General features: G+C 45.7%; 2 protein-coding genes across 2 annotated transcripts; one reads left to right on the top strand and one right to left on the bottom strand.

Moving 5' to 3' along the window:
- Positions 1-7,425: 7,425 nt before the first annotated feature.
- JR316_0003925 (Cell division control protein 4) lies at positions 7,426-10,341 on the top strand (the record flags this gene model as incomplete). Its single annotated transcript, XM_047889694.1, has 4 exons — positions 7,426-7,481; positions 7,533-9,069; positions 9,125-9,299; positions 9,368-10,341. The coding sequence occupies 4 exons, from the start codon at positions 7,426-7,428 to the stop codon at positions 10,339-10,341; spliced, it is 2,742 nt and encodes a 913-aa protein (XP_047752068.1).
- Positions 10,342-13,984: 3,643 nt separating this feature from the next.
- Positions 13,985-14,751, bottom strand: JR316_0003924 (heme binding; the record flags this gene model as incomplete). The annotated part of the gene is made up of 6 exons (XM_047889693.1): positions 13,985-14,027; positions 14,089-14,218; positions 14,280-14,359; positions 14,418-14,488; positions 14,547-14,618; positions 14,680-14,751. The coding sequence occupies 6 exons, from the start codon at positions 14,749-14,751 to the stop codon at positions 13,985-13,987; spliced, it is 468 nt and encodes a 155-aa protein (XP_047752067.1).
- Between the last annotated feature and the right edge of the window lie 278 nt (positions 14,752-15,029).

Raw genomic sequence — 15,029 nt, 5'->3', positions numbered from 1 at the left:
TCATCATCTAACAACTCAGTCTGATATGACATCGAACAGTTGGCTGACTTGGGTTTTGTCCATGTTTAATCGAAACGTATTACCTTGGATTCGTCCTCGAGGTCGAGACAAATCGGGCAGACTGGTACCATGGGAAGGTCTCCTCGCCAAATAGACCTCCTTCGGTATCCAATTATCGACCCCGAATTCGATCAACTGTCCTGATTCGACCTTTCTGGCATATGCCCTTACCCACCTTGATCACACTCTTTTCCCACCAAACATGGTGAATATCCTCAAATGGTTCCATCCCCGCGATCCCCTTTGTAGGCTATTTGGACGACATACGGGTGCACGGAAAGCTACGGCCCACCCATCAACGCTGGATAGATTGCTGAACATACATGCTTCAATTCGTGTTATTGTGTAGAGCTAAAAATATAAGTGCAATTGAGTCATTGGTTTTCAGGAAGGAACAATCTTTGTTGCGCAATTGAACAACTTATTGACGAGTTGCTACCCGCTTACCGTTCCACGGTCTTCAAATAACGAATTTCTGCTTTCTGAATGTTAGTCCCTGCACTCCTTATACGGGACTAAACAACACAGAAACTAAAGCACCCGCTAACGATGCTTAAATAAATCAGCTATAACGTGTCTTTTTATCTCTTCAAAATACAACTCTCAAAGCCAGTATAGACTTGACATATCCTGTAAAACAGATACAGGATTGTTACCCCATAAGCGGGCGTCTGATGTCATACATCTAGCGCTTGCAACATTCGACCTGATCGGCAGCGCGGTCGGCATGTAATCTGACTCCAATTTCTATCACTGTCAAACCATCCTGTCAATCGCGAATGTCTGAAAGTCTGCCATTTTTTCAAAAACGATGACCCGCGACCTTTTGTTCCTCAGCAACATTTGTCAACTTTTCTTCACACTTGCCTTGTACTCCGTGTATATCCATCCATAACCTGTGAGGGGGCCGTATGTCTTGAACTTCAAGCGGCCCTGACCACTTAATACTTTACCTGGTGTCTTCACACTGTACCATCTGGAATGCTCCTCCTGTGAAGTCACTTTCGTCCGCATTAAGGATTCTTCGAGTCTATCATCTACCTGACGGATGGGAGTCTCTTATCACCGATTGCTTTTAGATGAGGGTTTCCTTCATAGTCTATATCTTTTTGAAGTGGGAAGCACAAAGTGGCACTTGCACCATGTGGTACACCGTACAGGACCGTGCTTCTCCAACATAATACTGGCGTAGTACTCAAAAGAAAGCTATACACTAAGGTCTGGATGAAGATCTCAAAAAAAGACTTCGTGCAGCACGGCCTTCCATCGAGCCTCCGTTACTACTTAGTTGTTATTCCTCCTTGCCTTGCGGAACAATGCCTGTTCGATCACCCATTTTCCCCACTCAGCGATCTAGCTGTCGGCAAGTTATCCTACGGTATCCGCGTAGCAGGATCATACTTCCTTTCTTACATCGACTTCGACATCAACACTGACCGATGACTGAGATCACCTCGACTGCCGATGACCTACACCTGTTGATCAAGGTTTCGCATTCCCTAAACAAAGTCATTACAATTGCTAATAGCTGTGGACTTTGCTATTTTCTGCTTCCTCCATACACATGCCAGTTAATCGCGCTCATCCCTGTCGAAAGATATACTCCCTCTCACGTTGATAGCTGACATCCCAGCAATAACCACGTATCTTGACATCTTCGCATGGTTTCAACCATTGCTTATTTTACCTTTTGGAGGTGCTGCCGACGCTCACGTTGATCTTTCCATGAAGGCACATATCGTCATTGTCCCCTAGTAAACGCAGTTATTGTCTTGTCATGCCGCTGCATAGTTGTACTCCAATGCGCCGCTTGTCCCTGAATTTTTTGGGAATCAAATAATTAATCTTCCATGATTCATCTGCTGTGGATGCGCAGGCCCTTCCGAAGGCATCAAGCGGACTTCGGACCTGTGCCGACTGTAAACGCTTGCGCAGGACGGCGTTTCTGTCCGCAAAAAGCCAAGGCGGGCATCACTGCGCAGCGCCGCCTTCACGCGTATTCCACTGCGCTTTTAGTTCTCATTCCTCAAACCCTGATCTCTTCATTCTATTCGATCAAAATACGCTTCTTACCTACCATTTCCCAAAGTGAAACTCGACGTTTTATGTTGCCCTCTGTTCTTAATATTTTTTTTGGGTCCGTTACTATTCCTGTAAAATATGCAAAACGCCACTTCTGGACAGGTATCTTGATGCGTACTCACGTCAGAACAAGGCATTGACTCGAATTGGTCTCTGCAACCATGCGGTAAGAAAAAACAACTGTAGGCTGCAGTGCGACTAGGACGTATCGCTCCCTTCTCAATTCAAGAGCGGTTCAAAATAATTCAGTTGACACGATTGATGAGATTAACTACGAACGGTGATTAAATTACCGCGATAGCAAGGACCTCGAATCCACCCCTTTCATGGGGCGCACCACACTCTCCCTGCCATTTCTCCAATTTTCGCCATGAGATGGTCAAATTGCAACACCCCGTTTCTGGTCTAACATAATTGGAAATGAAAAAATCGAGCTATTTTTAGAACACTGAGAATAGCCCACTCCCCGACCTGACAAAAACATCTGGCATATTGAAGTAAAAGTTCCACCCAAAAACATTTTTTTGATATTTTTTTCTTTTGCAGCTGTCAAAATAGCCACATATAGCGGTTAATCTCAGCGCCTCCTCACCATTACGTTAATGAACATTTCTGCTTGTTAGAAACTACACAACTGAAGAGTTTCATCATACACATTCCGCTCCAAAAGGGCCAACGTTCATTTCGAGGACTGTCATTACATTGTTCACATAGATCAGAGTATCAGTCTTTAGAGCACTATTACCATTCTATTTAGAGTAACGGCACATAGAGTAACGCATCTGGTTTCGTTTTTGTGCGGTGGGAAACCGACTACACCAGTAGCACGATACAGACTGTATTACTGGCCGAGCGGGGGACGCGCAATCGATAGCAAATAGAGTTGGGAAAAGATAACGAAGCTATCAGAGTCTATACCATGTGTTACACTCGCCTCCGAGTCAAAAAGGTTTTCGAGATACGGTGGTGGTGGTGGACAAGTCGGCGGCCGCCAGAGGAAGCGAAGTGCACCTATACTAGGCCGTGCGGGTAGCAGTTTCTCGAGATAAGAGAAAAAGATGGGAAATCAGATGTGTTGTGAATGCGATAAGCCCTGACCTGTACAGTCCTCATCAATTAGACGACATGGAAAGTGGGGTGGCGGCCGTTGGGATTGACAAGAATAATTCAGGAGCCCTCCACTTTTTTGTATTGAGACATACAAGTGTTACTTCCAAGGATGAGTTACACGTCTGTTAGAGTCAACACTATACCCTTTAGAAAGACACATAGAATGTAGCATTCAGTTGACACCAGGAGTATTCATGCCGAAGATATTTCACTCGATTTCAGAAATATACTGCCCCAGACTAAAAGAGAGGAGTATTTTCGAGGTAAAAATATAGCCAGAGTGAAAAGTCCATAATCATAGCACCAACCAACCATAGCAGTATGTATTAACAATGCCTGATGACATAACGAGGGAAATAACAGGAGGAGGACGTGTTCGCCATTATTCGCGTGGCTATGGGAAAGAGGGGGCCGCATAGAAATGGGACTGTACAGAGTCAAAACCTTGAGATGACATTTTCTTTTTGTGTTCCCAGGAAGTGATTGGTGTATGTGAGCAGAAGGAGCGGTGGAGCAAAGCAGGAACACGAATGAGGCAAGGGAGCATGGTTGGACGCATATCAAAAAATTCCCATCCTTACGAATGACAATCTATGAGCAAATTTCGTTTGGGAGAGCGGAAGCTGATTATGCAGCAGACATAGGCATAAGAGTGAAACCCCAGCATAAGCTAATTCATTTGAGTCATGATAAACGGTGTGCTGCATAATCGCATCAATCAGCTGGTGTCGGGCGGGGATGTGATTATTATGCGTGCATGTGCGTCAAACCTATGTTCACCACTGTAGTAGCCTCCCCGTCGAACCTGACTGATCGACATCAGGGCCAATGGCGAGGGGCCGAACCTGCGCCTCGGTCGGCTGGGAGAAAATTCTAAAGCTTCTCGAGGAAACCGAGAGTCGAATTTCGACGTAAACGGAAAACTCCTTGAGTCAGGCTCTCGACGATGGATAAGTAACAGGATTGCCATTGGTCGCAAGTTAATAGCAATGGAATGGCACCACGAGCCGCATGCAGAGGTAATCACAAATTCCCAGCAGCGCCTGGTCAGACGACAACATTGTTGGGAGGCTGGCCAGAGTCGATTGTCCAGGAATAGGCCAAAAATGCCCATCCCTCCCTGGTATGGGCAATGGGACAGGAAAAGTTGGTCAAACGGGATGAAACCTAATCAAGATCTGGAAAGCCTCATCCACGTGTTGTTGAGAGGCCGACGATGTGAACAATATCCTCTAATCGGCGGTGTTGGGGTCGGGTGAAAACCACAGACATGGTTTTGACGGTGAGAAATAAACGTTGTACAGCCACTGGTACATTGATTCCGAGTGATTGCGTAATGTGAGATGCATAACGACGCAGCCGTAGGTGTGTACGAATATCCCTTTGTAAGTAAAAACAAGCGGCTGCGAAAGTATTTGAGGAAACTGATTGAGTATACGAAGAGAACAGTACCTCAAATCTTCCCGTGCTTCTGCGAGGATCTCGAGAAGTAATATTATCAGTGAAATCCGGGATATACCTGCGATAGATATACAAGATCACATAGCTTATTGCATTTTGGGTCTCTGTTGCTTGACGTGCCTTTGTGCACAGAAAAACACTTCCATGATCGAACGTTCACGGAGTTACAATAGTTCTGATATCTGCGTGCAATAAGAACAGGAGACAGGAGAAGTATCATTTCGGAAGCGAATGCTCCTCCAAAATGGTCCATCCAGAATATCTCACCCATCAAATATTTACGCATGAACAAATTCGGGAGAGACCAACATGCCGTGAAATGGCTTGAGGAAACGTCAGTGTGAACGGGTGCCCACAATTGTCAGATATAGTCGGAGTATATAGTCCTATAGCAATATAAAGAGGGGCGTGAAATGATGTATGAGTCTTTCTGTGACAGATGATATAATTCTGAATATTCTTACTGCGAATGGCAGAAAATGGGGGTCGGATAGAGGACATGGACTTCGACTAACGTCACTGTCCTGTAACCCTGTGTGGTGATTCAAAAAGCCTTGCGATCTACCGTGGCAAAACGTATGGGATCGTGTAAATACGAGAGATTAGGGTGTAGTCGTGTGGAGGCAGTCCCAAGTATGGGCAAATGATGGGCCCGATATTGACACTTCGTCCATCACTGCGCAGCGGTAGGAACGGTTCGTGAGCACAAAAGGTCGGCCACCGATGCGACGAGTCGTAGATACCAATCGCTGAGCGTAGTTCCTGCGATAGGCGAGGTGTCGTGGCATGCATCCTTTCCGAACCTGATCGGCAGTAGCCACCAATGACAGAGCAGCGGAATTTTATCGCGGAAAACCGTGGCAAAAATGACGAGATGACGAGAAAGAATCCATCCAGGCGTTGAAAACTATGATTGGAAGCTCAACTTCTCTATTGGTGCAGAAACAAAAATAAGCTCAGCGAGGCCCGAGCTTCCTGGGATGATGGAGTTTGCTTGAAAGTTTTGAATGAGATACGTCTACCTCCGAGGATGTAAAAACCGTAATCACTCACTACCTGCGATAGCATAATGTGCATTCTTGAATTCAATGCAAATATTTGCCATTGGAAGAAGCATAGGCCAACTTCCGTAGGGCGGAACGCTGGGAACGATGCTTGTCAGCTGTAAGCGAGACATTACTTACAGATCACAGAGATAGCTGTGGAAATGGAGAACTACAATTGCAGAGATCAGATGCTCGAAAATGGCCGAGGATTTGAGGAGCCAGTCAATTCTACAGGGCAGGTTATTATCATCGCTGCCGATGAGTAGTTATGATGCTGATGATCGTTTATCCATATGCCGAACGGTACACAGCAGTCAGGCTTAAATCCCATGACAAATATGGTCTATACTCACCTGTCTAAAATTTTAGACTATAAAAGCGACCGAACAGAAAGCGAAGTGTGTACGATGCCACACGTTGGGAAAATGCAAACAAGCATAGAGAGATTATTGTGAAAGAATGATACATACCTATCGATCCATGTCAAGTATTAAGTCGATGGGTAGTAAAGGAGAGTAACAGTGTGAAATATCTTTTAAGGCAAGGGCAAACTTTCAAAAGGTTGACATTGCTGATTGTTGAATCATACTGTACACATTGCCGCAAAGACGACCAGAAATTAGAGGCATGAGACGTGAATGAATGATTAAAAAAAATTTGCCGCGCTATACGAACAGACAGGAATTGTCGGCAATGCTTTTGATAGGTGAGAAAACTGATATAGCAAGAGCTACCAGAGTGACGCACCAAGGGATTTGAGCCTTAACCTAGGGGGAAAGACTGAAAGCATCAGTGTCGAGGTGGGAGTTAAATAGCCAAGCTCGAAGGGTGGGACATAATTGTCCGGCCTTGATTACATCGACAATCCCGGGAACGATAAGGAAACCGCAGCACCATACCAAGAGAAACCGCAGCAGTGGTGCCGCCCAAAGTCTGAAGCGTGTACACATATATTGAAAGATGGTAAGGCCAGACCAGTGATTTATTCACATAACATCAAGGTACCTAGACCCATAAGTCCCGAAAGTAACTTGGGATGGTTAATCAAAGGAACGTAGTTGGCAAATTGTTTGTACGATTTCAGCCTCAAATCACCTTGGAAGTACCGCTATGAAAGAGCATGCTATCAAGAAAGTCACAAAGGATAGCATATTGTGTAAAAGGATACTGAAGGGGTCGTCATTTGAGTTGGTCGGAGCGGAGAAAGCGTCAGGAAGTCGAGGACGAGAAACATTGATCCGCGAAAATAAGCCTCGACTTCGAGACCTCCGGAAGGATTTTGATACCCACGCTGCAGAACCTGAGAAAGATGCAACCATAGACCGGGCACCCAAAGCTTTGTGCCATCAGCAAGTTCGGATAAGATTGTGATGTGCCACGATGGAATAAAAGTGTTGAAACAGTGGATAAAGCATCCGCAGAAACATCCGTTGAGCTGGTGACAGGAGCAAGACATTAGAAGTGGACAGCAGCCTCAAGCGCTCATTCTCTTGTCCTGAGAGAAAGACTGTAAATAGAGACGGCATTCTGTCGGCGATGATAGTATATGGAAGTCATAGGTGTGCGGCCTCGAGGCTTGGGGTCCTGAAGGGACTTGAATAATTTAGACTCCGCCGGATTCTGCTGTTGTGATGGCTTACAGTGTCACTGCCTTCTGTAAACCACCATGAGCACCAGCCAGCGGCCAGTCCTCGTCCTACAGCCGTCGGTCAATACCACCACGTAAGTAAGATATGCATTTATTTCGTATAGGATATTCATTTTCTTCCAAAGTGTGACCACAACGACGACAACCACAACCACCTACGCGCCAATACAGCTTCCACATTTACCTCCGCCCTCTTCACCCAAAGACCCAAAGAGCTATCCACTTCTTCATGCAAATCTACCCCAGTCTCTGCGTCGCTTCCCTTTGGTCTTCCCTAATGGTGCACGCGCCATATTTCGCGATGGCGATGGCGGGGACGAAGATATGCAGGAGGATGAAGAAGTCGTGTCCGGAGTAGGATGGCGCATGTTGAAACGAGATGAGGGATTACAAGATACCAATGTCGTGGGTCTAGCAGAGGCCGTTGAACGCTATGGGAAGAAGCGTTCTCACAACTCGGACGACATGATGGAAGGAATTGAAGTGCCTTCAGGGTCTAACGCTACTGTGCCACCACCGCGAAAGAAAGCTCGGGCAGCTGCACTACCGCAAATATCAACAGTCAATGCAGCTGCACCTCCCTCTCCTCTCCCCTCACCACATGGATCACCTTCCCCCGAGAATATATGGCCGTCAGCGCCACCTAGTGGCACATCGTCACCGTTACCCCAGGCACCACTACAACCCGACCTGGCTCTCACGACGCTTCTGACGTTGCCTTCCTTGCTGTCTCATTTTACAGCACTTCCCGCTCCTTTACAAAGTCATTTCCTTTTGACTCTGTTGCGCCATTCGCCTCTTCCTGTGTTGCGCACACTGCACTCCGTGTTATCCCCGACCCTCGCGCGCGATTTTCTCACCCTCCTTCCTCCAGAGCTCGTCTCACATATCTTGAGTTTTTTGCCTTTCTCAACACTTGCTCGTGCCTCAAGAGTATCCCGGTCGTGGCGGGCAATCATCGATTCAGATCCTGTGCTGTGGCGAGATCTTTTGAAAAGCACCAAGATATGGTTTGGTGGCGACTCCGAAAATTCGTTCGCCAACTCCATCTATGCCAGTCGACGTCATGCCATGCGTAATCAGCCTCCAGTTCCGAATCCTCTTCCCCTTCCACATCCCTACAAAATGCTTTTCAAGTCCAGGCATTTAACCCGTACAAGATGGGTAAACAACCCGGAGCCCAAGCATGTATCTTTCCCGGCGCACGGCTCATCCGTCGTCACATGTCTAATCTTCTCACATGGACGCATCATTTCGGCTTCAGACGATCATTCAATCCATGTTTACTCACCAGATACTGGTGAACGACTGCGTGCCCTTACTGGCCACGACGGTGGTGTATGGGCGTTGGCCGCCTGCAAGGACACCCTTGTTAGTGGCTCTACAGACCGTACAGTCCGTATTTGGGATCTAGCGACAGGTAGATGTACCCATGTCTTTGGAGGACATACTAGTACTGTTCGATGTCTCGCAATCGTCAAACCTGAAATGATTGACGTTGAACGCGATGGAGTTATCACCAAAGAAAAGTGGCCGAAACGACCACTAATCGTAACAGGGAGTAGAGATCACTCTCTGCGAGTTTGGACTTTACCTCGTCCTGGAGATGCTGAATTCAGATGTTTTGGAGACGAGGATCAAGTTGACCTTGCTGAAGTTTGTGTGAGTTCACCAACGACTAAAACTGGGTTCTATCTAAATCTATATCTGTGTATAGGACGCCGACGAGAATCCGTATCACAGACTACATCTGGAAGGTCATGACCATGCCGTTCGTGCTCTGGCTGCCAGAGGTCGGACGTTGGTATCGGGGAGTTATGATTGTACAGTTCGTGTTTGGGACATAATTACTGGTACTTGCAAATGGGTTTTAGTTGGACACACCCAGAAAGGTTGGTAATGATTAAATATTACGCTATCAGATACTAATTATATAACCCTGTGCCTTATTTTTGAACAGTCTACAGTGTTGTGCTTGATCTAGGTCGTAATCAAGCCTGTTCAGGCTCCATGGATGGAACGGTCCGCGTTTGGAATCTTCAATCGGGACAATGTCAACATACCCTGACAGGTCATACATCGCTTGTCGGCTTGCTAGGCCTTTCCCCGTCGTATCTTGTTTCTGCAGCTGCCGATTCCACCCTTCGGATATGGGATCCAGACACCGGAGAACTTCGCCACACTCTTGCGTCGCATACGGGTGCGATTACATGCTTCCAACATGACGAATTCAAAGTTCTCAGTGGATCAGACGGCAATTTGAAAATGTGGAATGTTAGAGACGGAAGCATCGTTCGAGATCTCTTGACAGGCATCACTGGTGTTTGGCAGGTGGTATTTGAAGGAAGGTGGTGTGTCGCTGCAAGTAATCGGAACGACGCGACCGTACTCGATGTTTGGGACTTCGGTAATGAGAATGATGATGACTGGTTGGGTGAACCTCCAGGTGGCCTATATGACGAGGACATTTTCAGCGATGATGGTGACGACGACGACAAAATCAAATTTTACAAAAACAAACGTTTTGATGATGAAGATGAGGAGGATGAGGACGACGATGACGAACAGGCTGATGTTGATGCTATGGACCAGGACCTTGTCCCATCCGAGAGCGAATCGTTTGTTGAAGTTGATGCTCCACAATCACGACAAACCAATTCACAACGTCTTCAAACTGAATCAAGGTCTTCTGCCGACATTGAGATTGATGCAGACACCTCGGAAGGCGTCGAGGCCTCTCGCTGGGCACCAGGTGCCGCCGCCAGACAAAACTCGCGGCTGAAGGTATCGGCTGTTTCCAGTTCATCTCGTCGGCCTCTCAACCTTGCAGAGCCCTCATCATCGTCAGGACCTGCGAGGACGCTACCTAATAACGATGAAACGCCAACACGGCCGCGCATACGAACCCACCATACTAATCGGCGGCGCGCATAGTTTTATCGGTACTAGACTTTTTCGGTCATGTACTCGTACGTTTCCATGTTCGCAGATCTCGCCGTCTCCTGGATTCCGTCCTTCGATTTTTATGAACATGTCACTCTTCTTTAGTATCTCCGGCTATACTCTTACTGTTGTTGCACACACGCATATTCCCCGCCTTTGACGGCTTTTACCACAGCTTGCAAATTAATAAATCTTCTTGCACATCACTTATCCAATTGGCATCCGGATTTCTCATACTTACTAAACTATTCTTCTGTTGTACTGTAGTTGTATCAAGTTCTGAATCGATATTCGCTTTGTCTTATAGATGCCCGTGTGTTAATGATATGATCAATCTCTCTCGTTCAGTGTTACATATCGAAACTCTTACAACCGTCGGAACAATATATTGAGGTATTGAGATGCTATGTATATATCCTTCAAGAACTTGTATGTATGTGGGAACAGATGAGGTAGAAATGAAATGTATACCACTTACCAATGATCTTTTATTCCGTTGAAACGTAGTAAAGTTACTATCATTTACTTACGATGCCATACCCACCCTGTTTAAAGTTCCGAACTGCCTGTGTAACTAGTACTCTGCTGTCTTCTACTAAGCCTGTGAGATAAAAATCGAATCCCAAATTGGAGTGTTGACCGACACCACCGACGTCTGCCATCGTCAGAAATCTATTCTCACGATGACTTAATGCTCCAACTTGCCTCAGTCAACCACGGAGGCGTGCCTTACCAATACTGAAATCATATTTATCGACATTCTGCCGACCTTATTTGATAGCTTGCTGATAGAACTTCTGTCGATTTTTGTTTGTCATTTGGTGCGAAAACACGATCTATTCAAGTCACTGCCCACTTTCCGCTTTTTTCTCCTTTAGAGCGTGTGTCACCGTCGCTGGTCGAGATTTTCGAAAACTTCGCGATCCCACAGGTGCAGCAGCAGCGTAACATTAGACCCATTGCTGCGCCCAAGAGCCCAAGCACTGTAAAACTTTCATCCCGGTACATGGCTCATCTGTCGCAGATGTTTGCTTTCCACAGGGGGCGTTTCAGAACCGTCATCGCACGGTTCCATGGATGTTCGTTATCAGCCAAAGTCGCTTGAATGCTGTGGAATTTGGGTCTTGGGCACTGTGGTCTGAAAATGGCACCTAGTCAGCGACTCTGACAAGTTAACTATGCGTGTTCTTGGACTTACTTCAGCGACGAGCGCGCCCGTGTCTTTGGCAGTACGGTTTACCAATACCATAAAATGCCGCCTGGACATTTGAAAGTGGAATACCTCACAGCAGTGGTAACTACTGTCTCAGAGATAACAATACTGCTTGTGTGGACTCACGGATTGACCGAATTTAGGTCTGGAAAATAAGTATTTTAATGAATCGGAATTTAGGGTGGGCTGGATGTCATCTGCCTTTACTCAAATATCGATATCCTTTAGGTGCTCATCAAACTCGTCGCATTTAGGTGGCCATAATTTTCGGACGGTTCCCCAACGAGTGTAAGGTATTGCCAGCCACTCTTGTATATTCCACTGAAATGTCAGGTTTGGGAATTTAGACAATGGAAGTTCAATGGAAGTTATTTCAGCGTTTTGAGGGAGCATATATTTGACGATGAGGCCGTCAACCACAGTTCGCTCCGATTTGATCGTGCTGTTGATCCACTTTCGCAAACAGATTACAGTGTCGTTCTAAAGTAAAGCAGGAACATAAAAAGTTCCTCTCTCAGGCTCATGCTCTATGGATAACTTGATAGGTATGTGTGACCTGGAGCTGGGTAATGGAAATCATTGGATTACTGACCTCTTCAGAATCCAATGTAATTCTGGAGATGATGCCCTCTCTAACCTCCGTCTCTGGGTTCCAATCTCCATGGATTTGTAGTGTTCTTTGACGGAGCACAGGGTGCAATTCGATGTTTTCACAAAGACGAAGATTGTGTGCTGGTGTCAAGGAAATTGAAAACTTCGAGTCAAAATTGTACAAGGTATGGCACTGATCTATGAGCCGGAGTGCTTTATTACACAACGAGTCATTGACCTAACAGCTCGTGTTTGGGGAACATGTAATTTCACCAGTGTCAAAATCTACCACAAAGTGGTCAGGCGACACAGAAATAGTTGAACTGAGGCAGTAAAACTTGCTGTTCTTCTCCGAAAAATATACACCTTGAACAGCACTGGGATTAATGCTACTGTCCACGGATTGCCCCTCGCCACCTCCTTGAAGGCCGCTGACAATCGTAACCGCACTCCTTAGAATGAGTAATAAGTATCTGTAGTCCTTATTCAAAAGCTGTAGCCTTCATTTATTTTTACAATGATGCATTTCTTTTAAGTTTGCCAATTTATTACAGTGTCGTTCTTAGTCATTTCTCCTAGAGAACATTTTCAAAATGGTAACGATGCAATGTAGGTGTAAAATATTAATCCTGGTGACTGACATGGATGATGGGATATACATCCCAATTGGGCTGTTGGGCCCTTGTATCTCATTCAAGCACAATAGCTTGTTTTCACCATGACGTCGTCAAAGCCCTGAGGGCATTGTCATTGTGATTTGAGGACTTCCAACTGGTGTTACCGGTACCTCGCAGGTGGCCTTCAAAGGAAACTTATGTGTTGAAGCAAACAATCAGGGCGGTACCACGATACTTGATATCCGGGATTTCGGGGATGACGAGGAACTCATCTATATATTCCTGATGGAGGTGTCGAGAATAAGTGAGATTAGGTCTAACTATATTATTTGAAAGAGACTACCGAAAATGATCCTCGTTTCGTATCCATTATCAGTAATGTCGGAAACTTCCAGCGATGCATCATACCTATTCTTACTCATGTTTTGCCAAACTTTCGTAGGTTATGGCATATACCCATATATCCAGGTTCTCTCCTGTATACACGGCTTTCCCTCGTGAGTTTATGCACTATGTATAATACCTTAGTGACCAATTTTGCATCGTCAAATATATTGAGCAGGATCTCTTCAAGCCTACAAGAAGCATTCGCTTAAAAACTATCCTGTAAAGGAAGTCGGGAAGCGCTCAAACTGACATGATGGTGGCAAATAAGCTCTGAGACCACGAGGAGCACCGAATAAATTCTCCTGCTGGGAATTATCAGTCACGGGAATGAGATGGAGATGGGACGTTACATGAGAACGATGTAGATGAACAGATAGGAAGTTCGTGATCACAAGATCTTCTGTAAAACAGCCAGCGAGTCGGAGAGTAGTTGTGCAAGGAGCCACCTGACAGGTACAGTCGCACACCGCCTTCAAATTAGCATTGCTGCATCGATTTTCAGTAATTGGAAGTGGAAACGATGGTAAAAATATTTTGCGAGGGAAATTTCGATTTGAAGATGTAAGGAAACAATAGGACTCGGAACCGCACCTGCGGAAATTTCTGGTACAGTAATTTGCTTCCAGACAATGGCAGATAGATAGTTGCTACGATTCACCACAAGCTTGATACAAAATTGAAAATCGATTCATTGCAAAACAATGCGATATACGTACAAGAGGATCTCTTCGTATTCAGCAAAGCTGGTATATCACTCATAAGATTGGGGATATCGCGTCATGAAGAGCCTACTAAAAGACAAGGATTGGCTATTTTTTGGGCCTTGTTATATTGTGCGGGCTTTGTGAATTTTGACATCCTCCCTAGGTCTGTAGAATAACGAAAGAATGTTTTAGAACGAAAGACAGTGCGCAGATAGAAATAGCGCACCGATCCTGTGCATCTGTGGCCACTGAGCCTAGACGCTGTACCACTCTCATACCTGAGCTTACACGCCCGAAGATCGTGTGTTTGTTGTCGAGGTATGGGGTTGGCCCGAGTGTAATGAAAAACTGAGATCCTGCGACACAGATTACCCAATTAAAATAGCAGATTTACGAAATGTTCCGTACACCACTCACCATTCGTATTTGGGCCAGAATTGGCCATGGCAAGAATCCCAGCTCCTGTGAATCTCAACTCCGGATGTAATTCATCTTCGCTGACCGAAACAATTATAACATTCAGTCCGATTTCTATTGGACAAACAAATAACGCACAATTTTTGGCCATATATGCTCGTGCCACCCCTCCCGGTTCCTGTGGGATCTCCACCTTGGATCATGAAATCCTGCGCGGTTCTCGTGGTCAGAAGATTCAATTGCATGTACTTTATAGACATTACATACTGATATGATGCGGTGAAAAACGACCCCATTGTAGTACCCTCTCTTTGCAAGTTCTGCAAAGTTCTTGCAAGCCTGAAAAGCGTACGCGTATTACATTATTGGCAGCGTTGTGGTAAATGATTCTCGTACGTACCCGTGGTGCATGGTTCCAATAGAGTTCTAGTTGAATGTCGCCCAAACTTGTCTCAAGAACTACTGATTCCATAGTGATTTGTGAATCAAGATTGTCTGGTATAAGTGGAATAAGAAAGGACAGCCAAAGACTGTCTGTGCTGCCTTTGGCAGACCTTTCAAGCACCTTATTAGGAAATGGCGCATCACGTGTTAAGATGCTGATTCAGTGGCGTGTGGACCTTCGCAGGCTTTTTCTTAACGTCGACCTCGACCTCGATTTGTTAAGTCGTTTGTTGTACTACTGCGTTTGATTGCTCGACTGCAGCTCTTTCATAGAGATTTGATTTCATTCTATCTCTCCGTTCATTT

Source organism: Psilocybe cubensis, chromosome 3 (genome assembly GCF_017499595.1).
Source record: "Psilocybe cubensis strain MGC-MH-2018 chromosome 3, whole genome shotgun sequence".
Classification (NCBI taxonomy): Eukaryota; Fungi; Basidiomycota; class Agaricomycetes; order Agaricales; family Agrocybaceae; genus Psilocybe; species Psilocybe cubensis.
Note: the sequence above shows the minus strand (reverse complement) of the source record. Positions and strands in the feature narration are given on the sequence as shown.